General features: G+C 43.3%; 1 protein-coding gene and 1 pseudogene across 2 annotated transcripts in view; one reads left to right on the top strand and one right to left on the bottom strand.

Moving 5' to 3' along the window:
- Nucleotides 1-27886, bottom strand: part of CAMSAP2 (calmodulin regulated spectrin associated protein family member 2) — a 95906-nt gene that overhangs the window by 55698 nt on the left and 12322 nt on the right. For both annotated transcript variants that reach the window (XM_024749638.1, XM_024749640.1), the window contains exon 2: nt 21387-21646. In XM_024749638.1, the coding sequence (XP_024605406.1) occupies nt 21387-21646 (260 nt within the window). The remainder of the gene's footprint in view (nt 1-21386; nt 21647-27886) is intronic.
- LOC112402619 (glycerol-3-phosphate acyltransferase 3 pseudogene) lies at nt 2961-4247 on the top strand (annotated as a pseudogene).

Below are 27886 nucleotides of genomic sequence, written 5' to 3'. Positions count from 1 at the left end.
CCCCCCCCCAAACCCTTTTTTTTTTTTTTTTTTTTTTTTTTTTAGATGTTGGGGGTAGGAGTTTAGTTATTTATTTTTGCTGTGTTGGGTCTTCGTTTCTGTGCGAGGGCTTTCTCTAGTTGTGGCAAGCGGGGGCCACTCTTCATCGCGTTGCGCGGGCCTCTCACTATCGCGGCCTCTCTTGTTGCAGAGCACAGGCTCCAGAGACGCAGGCTCAGTAGCTGTGGCTCACGGGCCCAGCCGCTCCGCGGCATGCGGGATCCCCCCAGACCAGGGCCCGAACCCGTGTCCCCTGCATTAGCAGGCAGACTCTCAACCACTGTGCCACCAGGGAAGCCCTAAACCTACTTTTTTTAATGAAGTTGTAATTTTAAAACTTTCCCGCAAAGAAAACATCAAGCCCTGATGGTTCACTGGTGAATTCTATCAAACACTTAAGGAAGAAACAATGCCAATCTTAGACAAAGTCTTTCAGAAAACAGAAGAGGAAAGAACATTTTGCAACTCAACATGTAAGGTCGGTATTACTCTGATTCTGAAACCAGACAAAGAAATTAGAAGAAAAATATCTTTCATAAAAATGGCTGCAAATACCCTTGAGAAAATATTAACAAATGAAATCCACCAATATATAAAAGAGATAATACATCATGACCAAATGAATTTAACTCCAGGAATTCAAGACTGGTATAATATTTGAGAATCAATCAATGTAATTCACATGTTAACAGAATAAATGAGGAAGCCATATGATCATATCAACAGAGGCAAAAAAAGCAGTTGACAAAATACAGCCACCTATTCATGATTTAAAACACACACATACACAGAATTCTTAGCAAGCCAGGAATAGAAGAGAACCTCCTAAACTTGATAAAGAACATCCTACAGATATTCAAAACTCCTACAGATAACATCATGCTTAACAATGAGAACCAAATACACTCTCCTTAAGACCAGGAATAAGGCAAGGATGTCTGGTCTCACCACTTTTATTTAACATTGTCTGGAAATCTCAGGCAGTTCAATGAGAGAAGGAAAAAGAAGGCAAACGCACTGGAAAGGAAGAAGTAAATCTGTTTATTCATGAACAACAGGATCATGCATGTAGGGAATTCTGACTACTCCACAAAAAACCTACCAGGAACAAATGCAAGGTTGCAACGTACAAAAATCAATGTTCAAAATTCAACTGTATGCCTCCATATTAGCAATGAACAATTGGAAATTAATTTTTTAAAATTCCATTTATAATCAAAATAAAAAATATGAAATAAAGTAAAATTTCACAAAATATGTGTAGAACTCATATACTAAAAACAACAAACACTGCTGAAATAAATTAAAGAAGACCTAAGTAAACTGAGAAAAGATAGCATGTTCACACAGGAGGAGTCCATAGTGCTAAAATATCAATTCTTCCTAAAATGATGTATAGATTCAACACAATTCCAATCGATATCTAAGCTAAATCTAAGCTTTTTTGTAGAAATTGACAAGTGACTCTAAAATTTATGTGGAAATACAAAGAACCTAGGATAACTGAAACAATTTTGACAAAGAACAACAAAGCTCAATGACTGACACTGCCAGATTTAAGACTTACTGTAAAACTACCGTGATCAAGACTGAGTGGTACTGGCCTAACAGACACATGTGTCAAAGTCAGTCAGTGGGGAAAGGACAGTCTTCAACAAATGGTTCTGGAACAACTAAATATTCTGGTTAAATAAATAAACCGTGACGCTTCCCTCCCATTATACAAAATAATAACAATCCAAAATGAGTCACAGAACTAAATGTAAAAGCTAAAACTACAAAATACCCGAAGAAAAAACTCTTTTACAACCGTGACGTAGGCAAAGACTTCTTAGGACATAAAAGCACTAACTATAAAAGAGAAAAATTATAAATTGGTCTTCATCAAAATTTAAAATTTCTGGAAAGACATTATTAAGAAAATGAAAAGGTAAACCACAGACTAGAAGAAAATATCTGTAATACATATAACGGACAAAGGACTTGTAGTCAGAATATAAAAGAATTCTTACAGTAAGAAAATAAAAAGCCCAATAAGAAAATGAGAAAAAGATTTAACACACAAAAGACAACATATGAATGACCAATAAGCATATAAAAAACACTAAACTACATTAGTCATCAAGAAAACGGAAATTAAAACCATATGGAGATACTGATTCACACTAGAATGGCTAAAATTAAAAAAACAACACCAAAAGTGTTGACAAGGATGTAGAGCAACTGGAATCCTCATACACTGCTGGTGGCAAAATTAAAAATACAACCACTTGGGCTTCCCTGGTGGCGCAGTGGTTGAGAGTCCGCCTGCCGATGCAGGGGACACGGGTTCGTGCCCCGGTCCGGGAGGATCCCACGTGCCGCGGAGCGGCTGGGCCCGTGAGCCATGGCCGCTGAGCCTGCGCGTCCGGAGCCCGTGCTCCGCAACGGGAGAGGCCACAACAGTGAGAGGCCCGCGTACCGCAAAAAAAAAAAAAAAAAAAAAATACAGCCACTTTGGGAAACTGCTGGACAGCTACTTAAAAGTTAAACACGTGCTTACATATGGCCCACCAATTCAACTCCTAGGTATTTACCCAAGAGAAATGAAAATATATGTCCTCACAAAAATGTACACAAATGTTCACAGCCACTTTAGTTATAATAGGTCAAACCCTGTAAACATCAATGTACACCAATAGGTGAATGAATATTGTGGTTTCATAAAATGGAATGATACTCGGCAATAAGAAGGAACAGACGACACATAACAGTGTGACTGAATCAACCAAGTATGAGCGAGAGAATCCAATTTCAGAAGTTCGTTTTTCCCTGCAGCGGTAAGTGCTGGGAGGTGGCGGCACTGACTCCTGGGAGCCGGGCACAGGGACAGCCGGCACACTCGGACCTCCTCCGGGGACCCCTTCTGGGTGCGCCGACCCATGGATGGTGTGGGGATGGCCGGGAAGATCCTTCACACCGGCCTGACTCTGATGCTAGGAGCTTCGGCCTCTGGGGCGTCTCTGGGCATCTCTGAGCTCAACGTGAAGACCCTGGTGAAAACTTGAGAGTGGACCACATTACAGATTGGAAAAGGAGCTTCAAAGGAGTCAGGTCTTAAAAACTCAGCTTCTGTTGGTATTATCCAGAGATGAGTCACCCGTGGGAAATGGGCTGTCCGGTCTGTGAGGAAGGGACTTGGAGCTGTCTGACGTGTTTTATTTCTCCAAGAAGGTACTGGAGGCCACTGTGGAAGATGAAGTGACCCAGCGGTTCTCCTCAGAGGAGCTAGTGTCATGGAATCTCCTCGCAAGGACCAATGTAAATTTCCAGACATCAGTCCGTGTCTCACCATGGTGTGGTGCTGGGTGTCACAGTGCGCTACTGTGTCCTACTGCCTCTGAGAATTACCTTGGCTTTCACTAGGATCAGTCTGTTGGTTTACAGCAAGTACCCTGGTTGGACAGCTGTCAGGAAGCAGCCTCAGAAACCGGCTGAGTGAACTGGTCCACTGCCGGATCTATGTTCATGCCCTCCCTGTACTACTCGCTATCATAACACGCAGTACAGACCCCAGAAGGGAGGCATTTGTGTTGCAACCATACCTCCCTGTAGATGTCTTATCTTGACAATGGATGGATGCTATGCTACGGTTGGCCAGGTGCATGCATGGTGGATGGGAATTATCCAGAGCTATGGTCAAGGCTTGCCCACACGTCTGGTCCGAACGCTCAGAAAGGAAGGCCTGACGCCTGGCTACCAACAGACTAAAAGAACATATTGCTGATAAGAAAAAATTACCCATACTCATCTTTCCTGAAGGAACTTGCATCAACAATACTTCAGTCATGGTATTTAAAAAGGGACGCTTTAAAATTGGAGGAACCATACACCCAGTTGCAATTAAGTATGATCCTTAGTTTGGTGATGCATTTTGGAACAGCAGTAAATACAACACGGTGAGCTACCTGCTTTGAGTGATGACCAGCTGGGCCACTGTCTGTGCTGTGCGGTACGCGCCCCCCGTGACCAGAGAGAAAGGAGAAGATGCAGCCCAGTTTGCTAATAGGGTTAAGTCTGCTATTGCTGTACAAGGAGGGCTGACTGAGCTCCCTTGGGATAGAGGGCTGAAGAGAGCCTAGGTGAAGGACGTCTCTAAGGCAGAGCCACAGAAGAAGCACAGCAAGATGACTGTGGGCAATGGGTATCTCAACACGGAAGCAGACTGAATGCCACCCAGGCTTTCCAGAACTAGCCCTCGGAAATGGAATGTGGTGAAGCTTTCTTTTTTGGCGGGGGGGGGGGGGGGGGGCCCTGTTTTGTTTTACCGTTTTTGTTTTTTTATTGTTAATCTTTTCTACTGGATGACTGTCTCGACCTTTATGCCAGAGGCAGAATCCACGGTGCCCTTGTTGGCTTTTGTTGTTGTTCCAGCATTAGCCTCACGAGCTGTTAAGTAGTTTACTGAGTTTCAACATGGTCTGCCTTCTGTAAAACGACTGTGTCACTGTGAATTGAATGAAATATTTGCACCGGAAAAAGTACTTCTAAAACATCTGTGGAACTCAGTTGTGTTTGGAACTCGTTGATACAGTAATTCTCAAGAAAACACCCCGAGCTGTGTTCACGATTAGCTTTCTCGGGCCCCCTCCTCCCATTTCCTTCTATCACTTAAACATGGATTTCACATCACTCGAGTTACTGTTATGGTTTTGTTCTACCACAAGGTTGAAAAGAAAAATGGAGGACAGTATTTAGGAGAGAGGACAGATTTGTGGCCACTTGATCTGAAAGTTGAAAGGAAATTAAATATTTTTTACTAGCGTGTTAGAAGAGACCTTCTATTTGGTGAGCTTTACCAAAGAAAAGGAGTCCACGTTACTGTATGTGCACATCTGTATGTAGGCAGCTTGCGAGTAAGTTAGCCAGCAATAGGTGATAGAGTTTTTAGTCTTCCTCGTTTGTATGCTAAAGATCTATACTTAAGGCCTCTCCCATCTACTGATTTGTTTTATCTTGTAACCAAACACATTTCAAATAGGAACCTTTGACAACTGCGAATCCCACTGAGTGTCTTCAGCAGGGGCAGGAGTGAAGGAAGCACTGTTCCTCCCCTTCCACCCCTTCGTCCTTTATTGCAGAATTTTCCCAGTTTCTTGAACAGGAAAAGAAGTGGTAAGACTACCTTTTGGAAACCGAGCTTTAAATTTTTTTAAAGGGGAAAGTAAGTGTTTCCCGACTCTGCAGCATAAGCCATGTCGATAGCAGTATAGCGTCATCCAAGTGTCATTTCTCTTCTGGTAACCATGTACAAAATGTGACACCATTTTACGGTGAATATAAATAAATTCTACATTTCTAAAAAAAAATAAATTAAAAAATAAAAGTTCATACATTATGCTTTCATCTGTATGAAATTCTAGAACAGGCAAAACTCACCTACAGGGACGGGAAGGAGACTGATGGAGATCTAGCACGGGATGCAGATGGGGATCTGACAGCAAAGAGGCACGAAGGGATTTTGGGGGCCAATAAAAACATTTTATGTTTTAACTGGAGTAGTATTTACATGAGTGTATACATTTGTCAAAACTCAAAACTATTTACTTTAAATAGGTACACTTTATTTAAATTATGCCTCGACAAAGCTGATTTTTAAAAAGAAAGCTCTGACCTGGAAGTCACTCAGACTTCATTGAGGGTCTTCTTCTTCATCTGTTAAATGTGGATAATACATAATTTCTCATCCCACAAGGCATCAGATGAGACCAAAGTACATCAAAGTACTCTAGAAGTTGTTATGTGACACAATGATTTGTAGTGTTTTATTACTTCGGGTATCAGTCAGTGTATGACGATGGGATTAGCCTGCAGAATAATTTATTACCTAAAGATAATCTTCAAACTTCATCGTAATCATGCGCGTCTGGAGCCTGTGCTCCGCAACAAGAGAGGCCCGCGCACCGCGATGAAGACTGGCCCCTGCTCGCCGCAGCCGGAGAAAGCCCGCGCACAGAAACGAAGACCCAACACAGCCATAAATAAATAAATAAAGTTTTAAAAAAATTAAAAAATAAATTATGGTCTTTTCACACCACAGAGTATTGTATGGTCTTGAAAAATGATGGCATGGGTCTATACTCATCAATGTGGAAAGATGGCTATGACCCTTTCCAGGCGCTCTCCCTGCCCCTAACTCCACAGTCTGCCATGCCTTCCCAGCCCTAACTCTCCCTCCTCAGGACTCTCTGCTTAGTTTCTCAATCTGCTAACAAGCAAATTTCTTCCATGGTTTGTTCAGATTTCTGAAGCAGAGACTCTCATTGGCTTCATTTATCACCTTGGGCTAAGCAACTAGGCAGAAGCTAGGGGTCAACGACTCCTTGGATTTAATCTGCTCTTACCAAAAAATGGCTCTGGCCAAATGCAATAAAACTCTGAAGTTACTTTACAATTAAACTATTTCTAGAGAAATACCACGTAACTCTATAATGAAAGAATCTGAGCAACAACCTAAAATCTACTGTAACTGGATTTAGTTTCTAAACTATATCCTTGGTATTAGTAGACCTAATTATATCTCAAGCATACTTCACTTCATGAAAACAAACTGGTAAAAATGCATTAATTAATTCTGTGTTATAAACAGAATTAATTAATGTGATTTTTAAAAAAATTTCAGCTTTACCTACATAAAATTGTTAAGACATTTAAAACGTACATCCTGGTGATTTGATATATGAATATGAATTGTGAAGTTTTTTTGTTTGGTTTGGTTTTTTACATCTTTATTGGAGTATAATTGCTTTACAATGGTGTGTCAGTTTCTGCTTTATAACAAAGTGAATCAGTTATACATATACCTATGTTCCCATATCTCTTCCCTCTGGCGGCTCCCTCCCTCCCACCCCCCCAGGCGGTCTGAATTGTGAAGTTTTAAACGGCACAGCTGGATACAGAAAGCAGAGGTGGAGAGGGAAGTCAACATCAGCTGACTATCTGAAAGCAGACAGGCGCTTACTATATTAAAACGGTAAAGTAGAAAGCCAACAATCTCATCACTTAATTAGATTCTCAGGGCCTCCCTCCCCCAGAAGACCTCATGGGGAAGCTCAGTAAACATGCGTGTCGTGTCAGGAATAATCACAGCTCACGCTTTTCAAATCTGTAGGCAAACGAAAACAAAAACCACATCTCTACCACTCTCTCGGTTGTAATTCTGAATGACTTCTCTTTCAAAATAGATTTCATTCTTCATTTAAATATTCACTAACATCTCTTCTTCCTTCACTGAGGCAGCATCTTTGGGCCAGGAGCTGGGAACACAACATGATCAACACAGCCCTGATTTTGTGGAGCTGATTCTGCACAAAAAGCGCACCCCCTGTCGGCTGGATGGAGAACTGCGAAGTAGTAAACGATTTCTCCCTGTTTAGACTTTATCTGAGGAATTTCATTTTGGCTCCAGCATACAAAAATAAGCTGAACTCTGTGATTCACTCTTTCTAAAAAAACGACTTCTTATAGAGTTAAAAAAAAAAAAAGAAAGAAAAAGAAAAAAGCTTTAGCAGATAAAGCCATTTGTTGTGTGTATCTCTCCATCCTCATCTCCCAAACAGAAACCCAAAAGGCTTCAGAGTAGGGATAAAACGGAACCTACTGCAATCCAGCAATAGAAACATATATGCTGTACACCTAAAACTAATACAACGTTCTACGTCAATTGTATCTCAATAAAAATAAAACACTGTAAGAAAGAAATGGAGATAAATACAATATTCTATTTCCTTCCAGATTATTATCCAAGATTTTCCACCACTGCTTTTCCAGTTAGTTTTAAGTGTTTTTCTGAAGTAGCTTTATCTAAACAACAAAAATCTAAACCCTTTTAATCATGAAATTGGCTTAAGGAAAAGGAAATACACTCTCTCTTCTAAGCCCTCACATCCTTCCCTTCAGTCCATACCCAGGAAAGGGAAATATTGATAAGAAATGGACTCCAGCCAAAGCAATTGTGAAAAAAAAGAACAAAACTGGAGGTGCCACGATCCTTGACTTCAGACTATACTATACTGTCATCAAAACAGTACGGTACTGGCCCAAAAACAGACATATAGATCAGTGGAACAGAATAACGAGTCCAGAAATAAACCCACACACCTACGGTCAATTAACCTACAACAAAGGAGGCAAGAAATACAGAGGAGGAAAGACAGTCTCTTCAATGAGTGGTGCTGGGAAAACTGGACAGCTACATGTAAAAGAATAAAATTAGAACATGTTCTCACATCGTACACAAAAATAAACCTCAAAATCATTTAAAGACCTAAATGTAAGACCTGAACTCCTAGAAGAAAATACAGGCAGAAAACTCTTTGGCACTGGTCTTAGTGACCTTTTTCTGGATCTGCCTTCTCAGGCAAGGGAAAGAAAAGCAAAAATAAATCAATGGGACCTCAGCAAACTTAAAAGCTTTTGCACAGTGAAGGACACTGTCAACAGAACAAAAAGGTCACCTACTGAATGGGAGAAGGTATTTGCAAATGATAAGGGGCTAATACCCAAAATATACAAAGAACTCATACAACTCAAATCAAAAACAAAACAAAGCCAAAAAAGAAAAAGACCAAAAAAAAGCAACCAAAAAAAAAAAATTTTTTTAAATGGGCAGAGGACCTGAATAGACATTTTTCCACAGAAGACATATGGACGGCCAACAGGCATCACGAAAAGATGCTGAACATCACTCATCACCCTGCTCATGACCAGCCTCCGTGGCCTTTCAGCTCCTGAAACACACATCCAGGCCTTTAGCTTGCTGTCCCTTTTCCCTGGATTGTTCTTTCCCCAGCTGTCACACACGCTGCTTCTTTCTGGTATTTAGGTCTCAGTTCAAATGTCAACTCTCTAGACAAGCCTTCCCCGACCACCTCCTATGAAAACAGCATTCTTCACTCCCTCCACCTCTTTCTTTTTTATTTATTTTCTTCAGAGCGCTTACTACCATCTGCAATTATTACAATCGGTTTAGCTTTTCATTGCTCGTCTTTGCTACTCAAATATTAGTTCTGTGCAAGCGAGGCTTGGTCTGCCTTCTCATCTCTGTCTCCTATCGCCTAGGCCCACAGTAATTCTCAACCAGGATTACTGAATGAATCAAGTAGTTCATGCTGTACGAATTACAAGTCGAATAAATGTGGCCCTAAAATTTCAAGTTCCTGAACATGTTTCGTCCAGGAAACTCTTAGTAGGAACTTTACCATCCAGACGTGAAGCTGATTTATTTTGAGGCTCCCTCTGTCAGCGATGCTCTCCCCCTTGTCTCGGCCTAACTGAACCCTCATGGAGACCTCTGCTCATTCTTGCACGCGAGGCTGCCCCGACCCTTCTATCCATGATGGACCTGCATACGATTCCCCCGATCGCTCCGTCACATCATCCCGCTTTTATATGCTCCACAGTCCTTCCTCATCACTCTCTAAAGTTACCTTTTTAATCTGTTTACTAGCTGGACTGTTTACCACAAACTAAATATTTTAGCTTCAGGAGAACAATAATTAGCATTCTTCGATCCCTGAAAGTATGTAAGAACTTCCTGAAAAGACAGGCCCCAGGGACAGCTTTGTAACACAGCTCACTTTGTAACACAGCTCATTAAAACCCTCTTTTCAACCACAGAACAGTGTGAGCTCAGAAGAAACCGAGTATTACAAAGATTTTTCTTTCCCCCATTACAGAAGCTCATTTATCCAGGTGTCTAAACACAGGCAAGCATTCAAATGGAACAGTCTGCAAAGTTTGTTTTTTTTTTTTTGGTACAGTTTTAAAATAATCATCTATTTTCCTCCTTTAAAGCTCATCACTGACATTAATTTAAAACAATCTGCTAAACTACTACAATCTAGCAAGCTACAAAAATGGGTCGGTATCATGGGGATGGGGATGGGGATGGGGGATCGATCTGTTCGACACAGACTGGGGTGTCGGTGGCTGCGAACCACTGCTGGGACCGTGCACCGCTAGACAGCACTGGACTGTAAGCGTGCAGATTAGAAAAATCCGCGTTTCTACACCAAACCTGCTAAAACAGCTCCATCTCGGTGCTCCAATTATGTATACTAATGCTGTATGTATCATATAAATAAAGAAAAACCATCCTCTACAGTACTACCTACGTAAGTTTAGTAACCTACAATGAATAAGTTACCTTTCTTCCCTTTTTAAAAGACGAAAAGTCCTAGTTCATATACATTTACTTCACCTTCAATAATCATCAAAAAGTACTGCTGGCAGGTCTGTAATATCAGACAACTTCCTAAGTATCTTAGCTTTTGCTACTTTGAGTATGTTGTGGAGATGAGATTACAAACAGAAAGAATAAAACTTTCATTATTTACAAGTGAATTATCTATTTTACAGACAAAGTTTGAAGTAATTTGTTACATCACACTTTAGACACTAGCTCTGAAAGTCAAATTTTTTCAAAAGAACACGCATCTGAATCCGTAACGTATACTGCATTTCAAGTCAAATAAAATGATTAAAATTTTTTAACTGGGAAATAAGACAGGTACCAAAGTGCCATTTCAGGAAAATTAATCTGGCAGCAGCATACCACAGAAATTAGATAAGATAGATAGATACAGATATAGATATAGATATTTTTTGCCTCACTGTGTGGCTTGTGGGATCTTAGTTCCCAGACCAGGGACTGAATCTGGGCCCATGGTAGTGAAAACGCTGAGTCCTAACCCCTGGACTGCCAGGGAAGTCCCTAGGTAACATCAATCTTAAGGAGGCAAGTCCACATACAAACTCTATTCCCACAGTTCTTTGCATTAAAACAGATACACGTTGGTAACTTGTATATTAGAATCCATTTTTAAGAAAAACATGAGTATGGTTATTTAGTTTTCAGTACCAACACTGTCATTTCACCATTTTTTTCTCTGTAAAAAAAAAAAAAAAACAAACAAGCGATTTTAAACGTGGGTTTATGCCCCACTCACGGTCACGCGTGAAGCAGGTTCAGTCGATTGCAGTCCACATTCTTTCCAAATAGAACAGGAAAAAACTCAAGTTACAAGGATAACTGTCACATGCGTTTCTCTAGCCAGACCAGGCGTGGGTCCTGAGGCAGAATGCATTTCTAACTGTGAGTCTCAGTCAAGAGAATTTCAAAACTCCAGGCCAGATGGCTGTGATGGTCCCTTTGCTCTAAAACTTTTACTTTTACAGTTAAGTCTGTCCTCACCTGGAAATAAAGGGCAATGAGTGGCTTCTTTATTTAATGTTCAGCTCTGTTTCTTTTAATGGCAGGCAACAGAGTCTGTTGAATTAATTGCGCTAATTTAAACAACAACTGGGACTTCCTGGTGGGGGCACTGAAGCAGCGCACAGACTCTGGGAGCGCTGGACCAGTGGGCTCAGGAAGGACAGAAACCGAAGGGCTCCGGGGCCTCGGCAGGGCACCCGCAAGCTCGGCCTCGCCTTCCACCACAGTGCTGTGGGTGTCTCCCCCGCACAATGCGATCAGCCCTCCTACATCAGGCAGCCTAACTCCTGGATAAACCACCGACAGCAGGGAGGGAGCGCAGACATGGTCTCTGGGGAAACAAACGCTCCACCATCCCAATTTGTCTAAAACATCTGATTTTTATGGCCAGAAATTAACATTTCATTTTTAAGCACTAGGCATAATATTTGGTTCGATATGGTCAGTATACATAGTGTATGTGTATATTAAAACATTAAATGATATACCTTAAATAGATGCAAGTTTTATCAATAAAGCTGGGGAAAAATGAGAAATATAAAATATGTTTTCAACAGATAAAGGAGACTGTGCACTATACGTAAGAGCAAGTCTTTTAAAATAATGAACGTGGGCTTCCCTGGTGGCGCAGTGGTTGGGAGTCCGCCTGCTGATGCAGGGGACACGGGTTCGTGCCCCGGTCCGGGAAGATCCCACATGCCGCGGAGCGGCTGGGCCCATGAGCCATGGCTGCTGAGCCTGTGCGTCCGGAGCCTGTGCTCCGCAACGGGAGAGGCCACAGCAGTGAGAGGCCCAAAAAAAAAATGAACGTTACACTGAACTTATGATATGGACGATATTTTTCATTTCACATATTCTTAGAAACTTGGGTGATTAAAAGTCGTATTTTTCCAAAGCAACGTTGTGAAAATAAATCCTGGTGTAAAGCATTTTTAAAATTTAAAAATTATTTTGCAAAGTGAATCACTCTATTTTTAAAAGTCTGTATCTTCATACGTCAGCTGTCACTAAATGAGACGTCCCTATGTAAGAAGAGTACCTGCTGTGATCTGAATGTCTGTGTTCCCCCAAAACTCCTATGCTGAACCCTAAAGCCCCAGCTGATGGTACGAGGAGGTGGGGCCTCTGGGAGGTGGTCAGGTCCTGAGGTGGGGTCCTTGTGAACAGGATTCGTGCCCTTGTAAGAGAGGCTCCGGGGAGCTCCCTGCCTGTCCCCCCACGTGAGGTCACAGCGGGAAACTGGCAGCCTACAACCCAGAAAAGGCCTTCACCAAAACCCGACCATGCTGACTCCTTGACCTTGGCCTTCCCAGCCTCCAGAACTGGGGGGGATAAATTTCGCTTGTTCATTAACCACGGAGTCTGTGGGATTCTGTTATGGCAGCCTGAAGAGACTAAGACAGCCCCTCGCTTGGGCGACCGGAACAACTCCCCTTCCCGCCGACCTCCCCTGCTCTTGGGGTTCCTAACCCGCTCCTCTCACAATTCCGTGTGTCTGCTGCACACCCTCTCACTGTGTCACATCCTGCTTCACGCTGACACTCTCTGCTGGTCTCCGCAGAATCCATGCAGAATAAAATCCACAAGGACAGGAGCAAGGGTGGTGGCACAGTGTATGTGCAGAACAAGCACCGGGTCAGGGGTCAGGGAGGCCTGAGCCTGTCACTGTTCTGTCACCAACTGGCTACACAATCGCCGCCATCTGTTCACTGCCTCTTTGCACACCTGTTCCAGTCAGAACTGAACAAGTAGTTACTCACAACATCCACCCATAAAGTTTCCTTACTTGTTATAAAAAGAGATGGTAATAACTGCCCTATTTACTTTTCCTAGTTGTTACCAAAAAAAAAAAAAAGTGTAAATTCTTTATAAGCTGTTAAACACTACAGAAATAGTAGCGGGTTTTTTGTGTGTGTTTTAGGGTTTTTGGAAGGCCATCGTATAAACGGGATGAGCGTGGGCCTGGGAGTCGGCAGATACAAGCTAAGCCCGAGCATCGGCATTTCTCACCTGTCTGGCCTTGGGCAAGTCAACTCACCTTTTGGAGTATCAGTTTCCTCATCTATAGAACAGCGATACTAATACCCGTATCACATATTGCATGTGGATAATTAACATCTGTAAAGTACGTTCAACTCTCCTCATACCTGACTTTATCCCCACAACTCTCCACCTTCGGTCCTATCCCATTTTCACACTACAGATCCTTCAATCCATGTGACTCCTCACCTCAGGTCTCCAGGAGCATCTTTAGGGCAGAGACCATAGACTTCATCACCAACGCCTAGCCTGGAGTGCACAGTGGGAGCTCAGTAAGTACATTAAAGAAGTGAATTTCCATCCACCTTCTTGGTAAAAACATAAATGTAACATAACAAACTGAAAAACCAGACGTTTCTAACAAAATGCATATCAATCTTACTCCATTCCTTAGTACAACAAAGACCCACTTTCACTTACATACATCCCTATGTTTTTCAACAGGTGCTAAGAAGAAAAGAGAAGCTTAAGACGAGACTTAGAGTAACCTTTATCTTTCTGACCAAAAATAAGACGTAAGACCATCAGCTCAAGATTTTTAAACTAAAAGGCTGTCCCTTTACTTATTTTGTTTTTTTAACCTATTAGGTAAAAGTATCAGCATTCAAAACCACCAGAAGCAACAGAGGAGCCTGAGGCTCCCAGAACAAAGCGAAACCAGAGAGCTGGTTTTCCCAGCTTCTAGCAGTTAGCCAACAATTAATTACTTGGAGTTGATATAAGGGCTAAAATCTTTTGGCCAGTCCTTATCCTAGGTTCTCTTCTTCATTTCCCAACTGAGGACTTGACTTCAGACTATATTACAAAGCTACAGTCATCAAAACAGTGTGGTACTGGCACAAAAACCAACATATAGATCAATGGAACAGGATAGAAAGCCCAGAGATAAACCCATACACTTACGGTCAATTAATCTACAACAAACGAGGCAAGACTATTAAATGGAGGAAAGAGAGTCTCTTCAATAAACAGTGCTGGGAAAACTGAACAGCTACATGTCAAAAAATGAAATTAGAACACTCTTTAACACCACACACAAAAATAAACTCAAAATAGATTACGTACCTAAACGTAAGACCTGATACCATAAAACTCTTAGAGGAAAACATAGGCCAAACACTCTCTGACATAAATCGCAGCAATATATTTTTCGATCCATCTCCCAGAGTAATGGAAGTAAAAATAAACAAATGGGACCCAATTAAACTCAAAAGCTTTAGCACAGCAAAGGAAACCATAAACAAAGCAAAAAGACAACCCACAGAATGGGAGAAAATATTTGCAAAGGATGCAACCGACAAGGGATTAGTCTCCAAAATTTTCAAACAACTCATGCAGCTCAATGCCAAAAAAAACAAACACCCAATCAAAAAATGGGCAGATGACCTCAAGAGACATTTCTCCAAAGACGACATACAGATGGCCAAGAGGCACATGAAAAGATGCTTAACATCACTAATCATTAGAGAAACGCATATTTAAACTACAATGAGGTATCACCTCACCCAGGTCAGAATGGCCATCATCAAAAAATCTACAAACAATAAATGCTGGAGAGGATGTGGAGAAAAGGGAACCCTCCTACACTGTTGGTGGGAATGTAAACTGATACAGTCACTAGGGAGAACAGTATGGAGGTTCCTTAAAAAACTAAAAATAGAAGTACCATATGACCCAGCAATCCCACTACTGGGCATATATCTGGAGGAAAACTTGGTTCAAAAGGATACATGCACCCCAGTGTTCACTGCAGCACTGTTTACAATAGCCGAGACATGGAAGCAACCTAAGTGTCTATCAACAGAGAAATGGATAAAGAAGATGTGGTACAGATATACAATGGAATATTACTCAGCCATAAAAAAGAGTAAAATAATGCCATTTGCAGCAACAGGGATGGACCTGAAGATTATCACACTAAGTGAAGTCAGTCAGACAGAGAAAGACAAATATCATATGATATCACTTACATGTGGAATCTAAAACAAAATGATACAAATGACCTTATTTACAAAACAGAAACAGGCTCACAGACTTAGGGAAGGAACTTACGGTTACCAGGGGGGAAGGGTGGGGGGTAGGGACAGATTAAAAAAAAAAAAAAAATCTCAATTCCACCTCAAAAACGCTTCTCCTGAAATTCCACGGCCTCCAGCGGTGTCTCTCCCACGGCACAGTGACTGTAACACAAGTCTGATGCCCTCCTGCCCGGTTTAAAGCCCCATCACTTCCAGGATGAAGTGACACTTGGGGGACACAGAAGCTCATCCGTGCCCTGGCCCCATCCAACGGTCTGGCCTCGGTTCTCATCGGCCCCGACACGTACCCTGGGCTAAAGCTGTGACGGTACACACAGCTCTCACACCCTTGGCACTCACGCACCACCTACAACAGGCGCTTCTGTGCCCACCTGGCAACCCCTTCAGAGCCGTCAAGACTCAGACTAAGATTAGGACTGAGTTCGTGCCTCTGAACTCCTGAAACGTATGTACCACAGCGTGCTTATGTTTCTATAATCTCCAGTAGGAAGTGAGCCACTGAAGGACAGGGACTCTGCTTCATCACAGCAGGTAATACAGAGTACACGACTGAACTGAATAAATTAATACACGGCCTGACTGACTGCAGTTTTATTATAAATATAAAGGTTACTGTGAGATCATCTGGTAAAGTAAGCACCAGTCGTCAAGTTATTTCTACGAGAAAGTAATTTGGAGTTCTAAATAACTGTTACAAATAAACTCGAACACAATAAACACGGCTGTAAGATATCAAGAGATACTGTGACTTTGTAACTGAGGCGTATATGCTACCCGGAAATACTGATGGAGCCCAAACTAGGTACATGATCCGTGGGAAACAGAAAGACCCGGCACTAGGCATGAAGAAAAAACCCTGCTCAACAACGGCTATGAGAATTTAAAATAATTTTTCACAGACAAGCTCTGCTCCTAAGTTTGTAAGGCACTATTATACAAGGGTGACTAGAAATAAGTACCTTCTCAACCACTACTATCACGTTCCATGTATATAATCCTTTTCCTCTAAAGTGCAATTTTTAACCTTCTTACACGGGGAAAAGATTTTTTAAAGCTTCTCCATGGGTACAGGACCCCGAGTTCCAGCGACAGAGGTGCCAAGGAAATCCCAACAGCAGCTGCTGACCGGACCAGTGTGCCGGCAGTTGGCAGGGAGGCAGGGAAGGAAAACAGGAGGGAGGAGGACCGCACGACGCTCCCCCAGCTCGGCTCGTCCGTTCCGCGCTTTCCGTGTGCCCAGCAGAATCGGTGGTAACCGGGGGATCACCACGCACGGTCTTAAACCACCCCCCAGGAAGACCTGATCACAACTCTGCTTCACCCGCCCTCCGTCCGCAGCCCTTCACACAAGGCTACAGGAGCAGAAGCCAGGGCAAGAGGGCTGCGCAGGCTTCCAGAGGCACACGGCCCTGCTCCCTCCCGCCTACAGCCCCTGTCTCCTCCCACCCGCTCCCGTCGGCCCGCCTCCCAGGACTTCCCGTACCCGGGCGAAGACGAAACTACAGCCAGCCGCAGCGGAGCTGGCCTGGATCCCGCCTCCGCCCCTCCCTGCGCTGGCTCCGAGGCCGGGGCCGCGTTCTCAAAGCCTCAGCTTCCTCATCCGTACAGCGGGGACCATACGCTCTCCTCTAAGGGCTGTTGCAAGATTTCAATTACGTGAGACGGGGGATGAAACGTGGAGGCACACTGCCGGGCACAGAGTAAGCTAAACCAAAGGGGCTTCCAGGTGGGATGGTACGTGAACACGTATACAGATGGATAGAAGCAAATCAGCACGCAAAGGGCTTCACCGTGTTTTGCCATGTTTCGCTTGCTCGACGCAGGCTGGAAAAAAAAAAAGTCAACAAACCACCACTACCACCACCACCACCGACAAAAACCCCAGAAAAACAGCATGAAAACTGACTCCATGAGCCTGTAACCACAGAAAGAGCTACAGACCCTCAACTTCGGCTCAGAGCCTCCTCACCATCCAGGAAGCCCACCCTATCTTTCAGCCTCATCTCACATTTATGCCTCCACACAGGCAACACTGTAAGTAGTGACATATATGCTTTCAGTTCCAACTTGGGTCAAGAATTCCTTCAGGGCAGTCACCTCTGTCACCCACCCCTTTTCCCAACCACCGAAAGCCCATTAATCATCCATCCTCTGAAGCCTTTCCTCATCCTCCCCGGCAGAAATCATCACGCCCATCTGTACGTTCCCAACGCCTATTGCTTAAACTCATACTTAGAGCACTTGTTTCATGCTAATTAGCATTTTTTCCGATCTTCTTCCTCACTGGATTCTAAGTTCCACATCATTCAAGTGGAGTGTCAGTGGTCAGCTGAATGCACAGACCACAAAACGTAATAAAATAAAGTAACACGTCTTTACCTACAGGAATGTCCTTCTTGAGGGTAGACGAATATTTCCATCATCTTTCTGTGTTCTAAACACAGCTTCACTGGCCTGTCACTACTACAAAGCTGTGTAATGGACAGTAGCAGGGATACGTACTAACTTTTTAGCTTATGTTTTCTCAATAACCAAAAACATCTCTTATAACAATCCTGACAGTTCACTGAGAGAACATTTTATGCCTTACTTATCAAATGATTTATCAGCCCACTTTAATTTCCATTAGTTAAGCAGAGTATTAAATCTTTTTGCTACTCATTGAAAGAAAGCACTTCAAAATAAAATTTTTGTTATATGAGGATGACTGTTCCAAAACAAGATCTGATTAAATAATAAATGTTATTTTATAAATCAAATATGAAAATCAATCTCCTTGTTTTATATCACACATACTATATGCATTTACTTTATGGAGTTTTATAAATGTAAATATCAACTCTTATTTCCTACATATACAAACATGGCTGGAAAGCTGATTTACAACCAAGAGTTTGATTCATAAGCAGTCTACGGTTTAGACAGCATGAGTCCAAATATTAAAGTGCTCAAATTCCCTTCAAATGACAGCAGTCTAAATTAGAAAGTCACAGTTTTAGCTCGTTCAGATTCTAATTCTACTTTTGCTACTAAATAACAGTGCTACCCTAGGCAAATCACTTAACCTCTCTAAATTCTAAGTTTTACATATTTGAAATGACTCTGGATTAGATCAAATTTCCCAGATCCCATTCTTATCAGACAAATCACCTTGAACACTTGTTTGAAAATACACGTACTGACCCCTCTTCTAAAGGCTCTATGCTAGCAGCTCTGCCTTGGGGGCCAGGGGGTCTGTGTTCAGAGTTCCCACGGACGCGTGTTCCCCAGGCTCCTCCTGTTTGGGAAGTCTTCCACTACACACTGGTTTCTGATCTCTAATGCTCTTTATGGCTCTGAAGTTCTATGAATTTAAGATTTTATGACATGGATCAAGTCCCCCAGCCCAACCCGATGATATCGAACACAGTCCACGCGCAACTTCATTTTGCTGTGCAGGAAAGTTCAAAAGCTATCATTCTTAACATCTGGCTCCATTTGGGGTACAAGTCCCTCAACTTTCAAGCCATCCTACATACCAGTGTTTGTGCTGACAAATAATCTGACAGCTAACCTGATCTGGGTCAGAACACACTTCTGGTGGAAGGCGCTCCCCTGGTTTTAATGCACACAACTCGCCATACATTTAACGCTGACTCACGCGTTAGCGTCAGCTCTCAGAGCCTGTACGTCCGGCCCTGCAACTGTGCCTGGTTCACAATCTGTCCTTTACTCACATATGTGTGACAGCCATCAGGCAGACCACGACTCTACAACCCCTTCCAGCGATCTGACAGATAATTCAGTTAATAGTTATGAATAAACTTTAATACATCATGACTATTACCTGGCTTTGAAACGTAATGCCTGAAAACACTTGCCCATGGATATAAATACAGAAGAAAACATTTTAAAGGCTATACTCTCAAAATCTGTCTTTAAAAGCACTGTGATAGAAAGCATGTGCTCTGCAACGGGTGTTGTCATTTTTTAAAAAAGGCATTGCTTTCAATCCCCACCCACCCCGAGTTAATAAAATCTGGTTAGTCAAACTTGCCTTAGAATATTTCTGCTACCACCACACATTTCTTCCCCCCAAAAGGCTGTGAGGCAGCATACAGAAATAAAAGATCTCAAACATACCAAGATAATTTAGAGGTGGGAAGTGTGGTGGGGGTCAATATATTCAGGACAGTTAAACATACCAGTTTTCATTATACTTCTCAAAAAGCAGGACAAGGCAGGAAACTGATTCTTACTCCTCTAAAACCAGACCAAACAGTTTCTCAGAAAACAAAGCTTTTACTAGTACTCTGAGAAATTTTCTCACAGGGGTCTTAGAAAAATAGTTAGAGTACGGCATCATCGGTCAAAATTTCACAGCAACTGGAAAACCTGAAATCAAACTGTAAGAAAAACTGCAAGTACGCGATTAAAACACAGATCATTAGGTGTGACACCGCAAGGGTGCAGGTGATGTAGTCAAGCATGAGTGCCTGATGCCCACAGACAGAAGCCAGACCCAGAGGACCAGAGGCCGTATCGTTTACATCACGTTCCTTAAATCTCATCTACCGGAGTCAGATTTAATAGCAGGATCGATACAGAGTGAAAGAAACCTGACAGGAATGCGATTAGTCGTCTACCAAACCTGTACCTTCACACACACAAGCTGCACTAGGAAAAAGAATGAAGAAAATGTGGTAGGTTTGTTTCACTCTTACTAAAGAGGATCTAAAATAGATAACCTCCTCTAATGCTAGAAGGACCAGGTCATGTGACGTGTATCTTTGGTACCTGAAAGAACGGGTACTGAGCAAACACAGACACAGACTCAACGTTGCAGACGTGCTTTATAACCATCCATTTGGCCTGAACGATGGAAGCAAAAATAATCAGAGCAGAAGCATCCCACTAGCGCAGTGACTGCAGAGAGGTGGCGGTGAGCGCCTGTGGAGACACCTGAGCAGAGACAGGTGCACAACGATGGGGGAACCCGCAAGGTGGACCTGAAGCCGTCAGTGAGAGGTGAAAATCTCACATCTGATAATAAACACTCTTACTTTTCCTTAATAATTCTATTATAAATCTATTACTAAATTCATTACGTTTTTCTTGAGACATTATTCTCCATTTCTTGAAAGTAACTGTTTTTTTTAAGAAGGAAAATAGGCAGAAAGCAAAAGCGGGTCAATCGTCTCTTTCAGCACTATATTCGGTAAACTAATTTTCGTTCATTCTTTGAAATTCTTCAATTTCAAAACTTCATATCTTCTTCTTGTATATCTCTCTCCTTCCTCCGAAGTAAGGAATGTCTCATACAAGAGCATGATTTAATTAAACGTGCGAATCTGCTGTTCTAAAGCCATTCTCGACGATGCCCAGCGTTTTGTAAACCTGAGCTACAGCGGTACCGCAGATTGAAGCGGCAGGCGATGCACCTGAGCGTCTGTGTGTCTCCACAGACTATCATGAGAGAGGCCTGCCTGCTAGTCCCAAGCCAGCGCAGAGCCCTTCATTGTGTGTTTTCCACAAGAACGCATTCAAGTTGTTAAATAAACTGAAGTATCTGATATACAGACATTTACCAAGAGGTCATTCAAGCATGTAAATGAACACTTACAAATCCCATCTCTTTCCTAATGAGAATAAAAGGATGCACTTTACATCTCTTCTAGTCTCTATGATGGAAAAAAGTTTTTAAATCAAAAAAGAAATCACTTTACTTTACTTGGGAATTATGTAATTGTTTCTCCCAGGCATTATAATAGCACCAAACATTCCACAATAGTTTATTAAAATCTTCCTTAATTTGTTCACTTTGCTATACACCTGAAACACAACACTGTAAATCAACTATACTTCAGTTTTAAAAAATCTTAATCTGAAAATGAGGCTTGTAAGAAAAAAGGTATTTTTTAAACTCTAGGCAGAGATGACAATGCAATGGTAAAACCTATGTCCCTCTGTATTATAATACAATTCACAAACGTACACACTTGAAACAAAATAATCTTGGGTGTATAAAGACTCACCATCTGTATGGGTTTCTTGTGGAGATCTCGTTCTGTTACCAATTTTTCTTGGTCCGTGACATAAAGACCTTTCTGTGCTAAAGCCTGGATGACAGCATCATGGCCCAAAAGGGGTTTGGCAGCGTCGCTCTTGAGAATGAGGCTCCCAGCGCGACAGTACAGTTCAGCCGAGAGAAGCAAATTAACAACAGGCGGCTTGATGTGCTCCTGGTCATACTGGTCTGTGTAAAATGGCTCTCGAAGCTCCTCTGGCACATTTTCTACAAAGATTAAGGGGAAACAATTTCTTACAAGGTTTTTATAAAAGAAACACAGTTTATCTAACAATCATTCGTGTCTTAAAAGTTAAGATTCCTTCTAAAGATAACAATAACCCTTTAGCTGAAAAGATGATTTATTCGACCTTGGCAGGTAATCTGGAACGAGAAAGAGAGAGAATTTTCCTTTACGGAAGATACGGTTCCGAGAATATTCTAAAAAGCGACTCTACCAAGCCATCAAGGAAGAGACGTCTTCTGAGTCCGGGCAGTCTGCGGAAAGTATTCCCACGTGCACGCTGGAACACAGAGAGCGAGCTACAAGGCTCCGAAAAGCCCATTCCAGCGGATCCGCTCACATTCAAGCGCTCACGATAACAGCTGCTTCTGGGCACCGCTAGGCCTCGACGCCTGGGAGTAAAAAATCCTTTGCCCAAAGCTGCCCGGCTCGCCGGCTGCCAAGCAGGACGCGCCCACTGCGCGCCGTCCCTCCGCCTCCCGCCGCCTCTGGCCTCTCCCTCCTGCTGGCCCGCGTAGGCTGCTGAGCGGCAGCTACAGCTGCGGTTCTCGGAGAACCACCCTTACAAGTCCTGAACGCCAGCAAGCCCTGTTTCCTTCGCCTTCCCACCGACCCCACCCCAACCCCCAAAAGCCTTCCTGGGCACCCAGCTGCTCCCTTCGAGGGAGACAGACAGGGCAGCTGGGCGATGGGATGGTCTCTGAGCTTCTCTCTGGTGGCCAGGCCATCGCCCGGGAAGAACGCCAGGCAAGGACGGGCGTCGTCCCCCGCAAGGAAAGGCGGGCATCTGAGCAGGAAGCTGGCGTAGAGCCACAGTCACAGAACCTGGCAGCTCTGGCCCGACACCAGCCAGGCCCCCGCCTGCCTCCTCCAGAGAATGAGGGCTCGGGGCCACCCGCCACCCATCACGGCTTCGAGGAGCCTCCTCAACAGGCAGCTTCAGCGTGAGCCCGACGACGCCACAGCGCTCAGCCACGCCAGCCTTCCAAAAGGTGTACTCGCGAGTATTAATATACAACGTAGCAATTTTACCTTCAAGTTCTTGACAGGTCCTATCATTTAGAAAAATATTTTCATCAAATAACAGTATCATAATGATTGCACGTTCACTTTCTATATGAGTATGGTTCTGGGGAATTCAAGGATTTGGAAATAATCCTTACCCTCAAGGAGCCAGTAGTCTACAAATAATCTAGACAGACAGGTAAAGTTCAGCAGTTCAGAAACTGGAGACAACAGTGAGCAATAAATGATCAAGAGGCTTCCCTGGTGGCGCAGTGGTTAAGAATCCGCCTGCCAACGCAGGGGACACGGGTTCGAGCCCTGGTCTGCGAAGATTCCACATGCCGCACTGCAAATAAGCCCGTGCTCCACAACTACTGAGCCTGCGCTCTAGAGCCCGCGAGCCACAACTACTGAGCCTCTGTGCCACAACTACTGAAGCCCGCACACCCAGAGCCCGTGCTCCACAAGAGCCACCGCAGTGAGAAGCCCGCACACCGCAACGAAGAGTAGCCCCCGCTCGCGGCAACTAGAGAAAGCCCGCGCGCAGCAACGAAGACCCAATGCAGCCAAAAATAAATAAATAAATTTAAAATGGAAAAAATATATAAAAGAGAAAAGAGAATCAGAGGAAGCATCAACTCCAGAAGCAAGATCATAAACTTAGTTTTACATGTGCTGAGTCTGAAACAATAGCAAAAATACCCAAGTGGAAATATCCAAAAAGCAGCTGGGAATACAGGACTCTGGAAAGAGGTCAAGAGTAGATGTACCAATTTGGGATTTTGGAGACATCTAAAAATACCATCCTCATTTAATAATTGAAAACACTTTCCTTCCTTCGTGGCTGCATTAACCAGTAGTGAGCCAGCCTTAAACTCAGCAGCGGCCTCAGCGTGACACATGAGCTCCGTTGTAATCTACAGAACACGGGCGCTGGCACTCACTTAAATTCTCGTATCACAGGAGCTAAATGGAAGCTACTCGTAGAGCAAATTTAAAGGGAAATTATTTGATTTGAAGACAATTATTATAAAATGTACACATAATAGATTTTTTCCCCCTATAACAATAAAAAGTGATGAATGCAGTGACTTGGTACCTAAACATCTGCTATGCAAAGAAAAGTGACGGCTCATCATCAGGGTTGCAAACTTCACCGCACCTGTACAACCGCTTACATTTATTTACGGCTTTTACATCCACTCTCACACACGATCTTTATTACAACTTGGTGGAACTGTCAAATCAGACAATACACAGAAAAATATCAGGAATGTGTAATACTTAATAAGGGCCTTTATGTACGGGCACTGTCACAAACATGCATTCTGTCGTTCAATACTAACAACCCTCTTGTCCCTATTTTACAGATAAGGAACTCAAGAAAGGTTACCTTGCCCAAGGACACATAGCTGATAAGTGCAGAGTCTTAGCTCGAAACCTTGTAGCTAAACAGATTCAAAAATAACAATGGTTTGCCAGGATCAACAGGCTGGAAGGTGGAAAACATACAGCTTAGGGGCTATTTTCATTTTATTATGACGAACCCACAAATCTAAGAGATGAAAATGTAAGTTTCAAAAAAAGATCTCAATGCAAGGAAAAGGGAAGGAATCCAGCAAGTCAAAGAATGTTTCAAGAATATGACAAAAACAGATTATTCCACCCCAAAAGAATGCAAAACTGCGTATTGAGTATTGTAAAGTAGGTCACTTTTAAGAACAAGTCTTCAAGAACTAAATATGCTTAAAAGAAGACTTCAAAAATGTCGATCATTTTGCCAACAGTACAAGACTATCATTTTTTAGAAAACAGTTTGGACTTGTATCACATTTTTAAAACGAACGACCTGAAACCACATATTAGAAAATAAACAGGCAAAATCAAAGATAAGAGGTTTCACCCTGCCCCTCACCTCCAGAGTACAAGAAGGTAAGAAATTAATACTTCAAGAAACTGAAACTCCCAGAATTGCAAAGGATAAGAGACAAGTTTTTCTTGTGCACCAGGACTTAAGCAAGAACCTACCTTACTCATGTTATTATAAATCCTGACTAGAGCGAAGCTTTGAAATTAACAATCACCTGAAACGCTTGGGCACAGGCAGAGGGCACAGAAACAGTCTTGCCCAAGGCACTTTTCTATAAAGCTGAGTTAGTACTAGTTGCATCCATGCACCAGCAAATGACACAGATTTCCTTAACACTGTGAATGGTCAGGGGTTACAAGGGGAATGCAGTTCAGAAATATCACCACTCAACCATGGGAACACTGCCTTATTTTCCAAATCTAAAAATTATGTCTAAGGCAATTACTAAGACAGAATTTGTGAGTTTCAAAATCTCCAAGTAAAAGTAAGCCCTACACCTGGAACTCTAAATTAACCAAAAGACACAAAAATGGTCAGTTAACATTTTTTTAAAAAATCATAGTACCGGTAATCAAAGAAAGTTACAATGAGACTTTGCCTATCAAAATGGCAAGTAATTTTTAAACCCACAGTTGACAAGGATGTATTAAAATGAGTACCTCACAGAAATCCAAAAAAGAGGGGAGGGCTTCCCTGGTGGCGCAGTGGTTGAGAATCTGCCTGCCAAGGCAGGGGATACGGGTTCGAGCCCTGGTCTGGGAGGATCCCACATGCCGCGGAGGAACTAGGCCCGTGAGCCACAATTACTGAGCCTGCGCGTCTGGAGCCTGTGCTCCGCAACAAGAGAGGCCGCGACAGTGAGAGGCACGCGCACCGCGATGAAGAGTGGCCCCCGCTTGCCACAACTAGAGAAAGCCCTCGCACAGAAACGAAGACCCAACACAGCCATAAATAAATAAATAAATAAAGCAAAACTGTCAACAAGTAAAAAACACTAGTAAAAAAAAAAAGAGGGGATATATGTATACTATAGCTGATTCACTTTGCTGTAGAGTAGAAACTAACACAACGTTATAAAGCAACTATACTCCAATAAAGATTAATTTAAAAAAAAAAGAGTACCTCCTACATGACCAGAGGGCAAGGACCATAATTATCCCCCATAATACAAACCGTAGCATCTTAGTGCCTGATACATGGCGAGCACAAAATAAATATCTGATGAATGAAAATGTTATTATTTTTTTTAAATTTTAGTCACCAGTCTTGTCCTAAAGGGACTCCCAGATTTAAAATTTCCCCTCAACTCCCAGATTCTGTACTAGTAATCCTAATTTACTCCGTGTACCTGCTTTGAAAAACCTGACAGTTTTCCCCTAGGCCACTCTTTGCTTCTGCAATAGTATCCCTCTCAAAACCAAACCTTTTCCAGTTAACCTACATTCACTACCAGCAGGAGGCAGCATGACAGAGTGGGGAAAACTGGGGCTTTGGATTTAAAAGCTGTGTCTTCCCTGACCCGGGACCGTGAGTGCAGGAACTGTCTGTCCTGAGTTCGGGCTCCCCAGCCTGCACAGGTGTGCAGTCACGGTTGCTCCTGACTTCAAGTTCCTCCACCTCTGGGCCCACCACACCGCAGACGCTACAGGGTGCCACGTCTGTCCCTCGGGGCCTGGGCACCAGCTACTCCCCGGCCCCTCACCCTCCTCCCGCGGTCGGCCCTTCCCATCGGGAGCTCAGTCAGTGGTCATCTCCCAGATACACCTTCCCTGACCCCACGCAGTCGTCCTGTTTCAATGACTACTATCCCATAATATTTAGGTTAGCCTATTTCTACCCCCTCCCACTACAATGCAGCCTGGAGGAGAGCGGGATACTTTGAGACGCAGGGACCTCTCCTGAGCTCCAGGTCCTCACAACCCTTCACGAACCCCAAACCAGAGCCTGGTTTCTCAGAAACATGGAAAGGGCGGGGGGGTCCGAGCGAGCTCTATGGGGCTGGACTGAGATGGGAAGTGTCAGTGTGGACACATGGTGGTTGGCATGTATCTGTGACAGAGAGAGTCACATCTGCACGTGCGTGTTTCCTAGCTCTGTCTGCTAAATCCCAGCGGCAATAAGCCTCGCACCTGTATCTCAGTTTCTAATACGCCTCCCATTAAAACGCACCAGGACTCCTCCAGAAATGGCTGTTTCCTCCCGGGCTGGAGCAGGAAAACTGCAAGATCAGCTAAGAACGTGTGTGTGTGTGTGTGTGTGTGTGTGTGTGCGCGCGCGCGCGTGCGAAAGCTAACAAATGATGGGACCATGTCAAAAGGTCACAGGATTCAGCCAGAAGGAGATCCCACTGGCCAAATCTGAGACAATCTGAACATCAAAATAAATAATGACAATAAAAGATTAGAACCCACTGAATAAAACAAGAATGTCCACCCTGATGGAAACAAATAAATGAATAAGTATGTGAAAGAAAAAGAAGGGAAAACTCTTCTTTGTAGTAGAATACCAACTAAAAATGGGATAAAATAAATGGGATAACAACTGATTCAAGCAAGAATCATTTTGGATGCTAAATTGGTGGGTTTGATGAACAGGGTATTTCAAATTATCTCCCCACGAATTGCTTCTTAATTAAAGATGGAAAATAATAACTTTATAGCGGAGAGAAGTGGCAGATACCACCTGAAGCGAGTGATCAAAATCTGCACCACCAACTGAACGTACATCGTGTGCCCCTGACACAACCCACACTGAAAACACAGCACCTCTTCTGTGGTCGTCCCGCCAGGTTTGTGTAACTTGAATTCATCAAGAAGACACGTTAGATCCAAATGAGGGACGTTCTATAAAATAACTGGCCTACTGTTTTCATAAGATAAAAATACATTTTAATAAAGGGAGCAAATCGACACTGCAGGCTCAGACATTTCGGGGGTACTGAGAACCTGGATTTCCTATTTCCTGACCCCCCCTCCCCAGCATCTCGGTGCATGAGGGAGGATGTCAAGCGGTCTGATCCTGGGAGCAACAGAGGGTAAGGAAACTGCGCTCTGTCTAGATACTTCTCCTCTGCGGCTGCCTGGCTGCCCAGCGGTTCATCTCTGGTGCCTCCCGGGCATCCCTGCCCAAGCCCCCTGAGGAACGCAGGGATGCGGCCAGGCAGGGGGCAACGAAGGACACCTGCTGCTGGAGAGAGAGACAGGTGACGGAGGTGGCAGGGATGAGAGGGGGTGCGAGGGCGGGTCAGCTGGAGGCGAGCAGGGAGGGAAGGAGGGAGAGTAGAGAGTAGGTGGTCAAAGGACAAGAAGGAAGAAAGCCAAAGAAGACGGGGTGGCACCAGGGGACAGGA

Source organism: Neophocaena asiaeorientalis, unplaced genomic scaffold (assembly GCF_003031525.2).
Source record: "Neophocaena asiaeorientalis asiaeorientalis breed wild unplaced genomic scaffold, Neophocaena_asiaeorientalis_V1.1 scaffold44, whole genome shotgun sequence".
In the NCBI taxonomy this organism is placed as follows: domain Eukaryota; kingdom Metazoa; phylum Chordata; class Mammalia; order Artiodactyla; family Phocoenidae; genus Neophocaena; species Neophocaena asiaeorientalis.
This window is presented reverse-complemented; position numbering and strand designations above follow the sequence as displayed.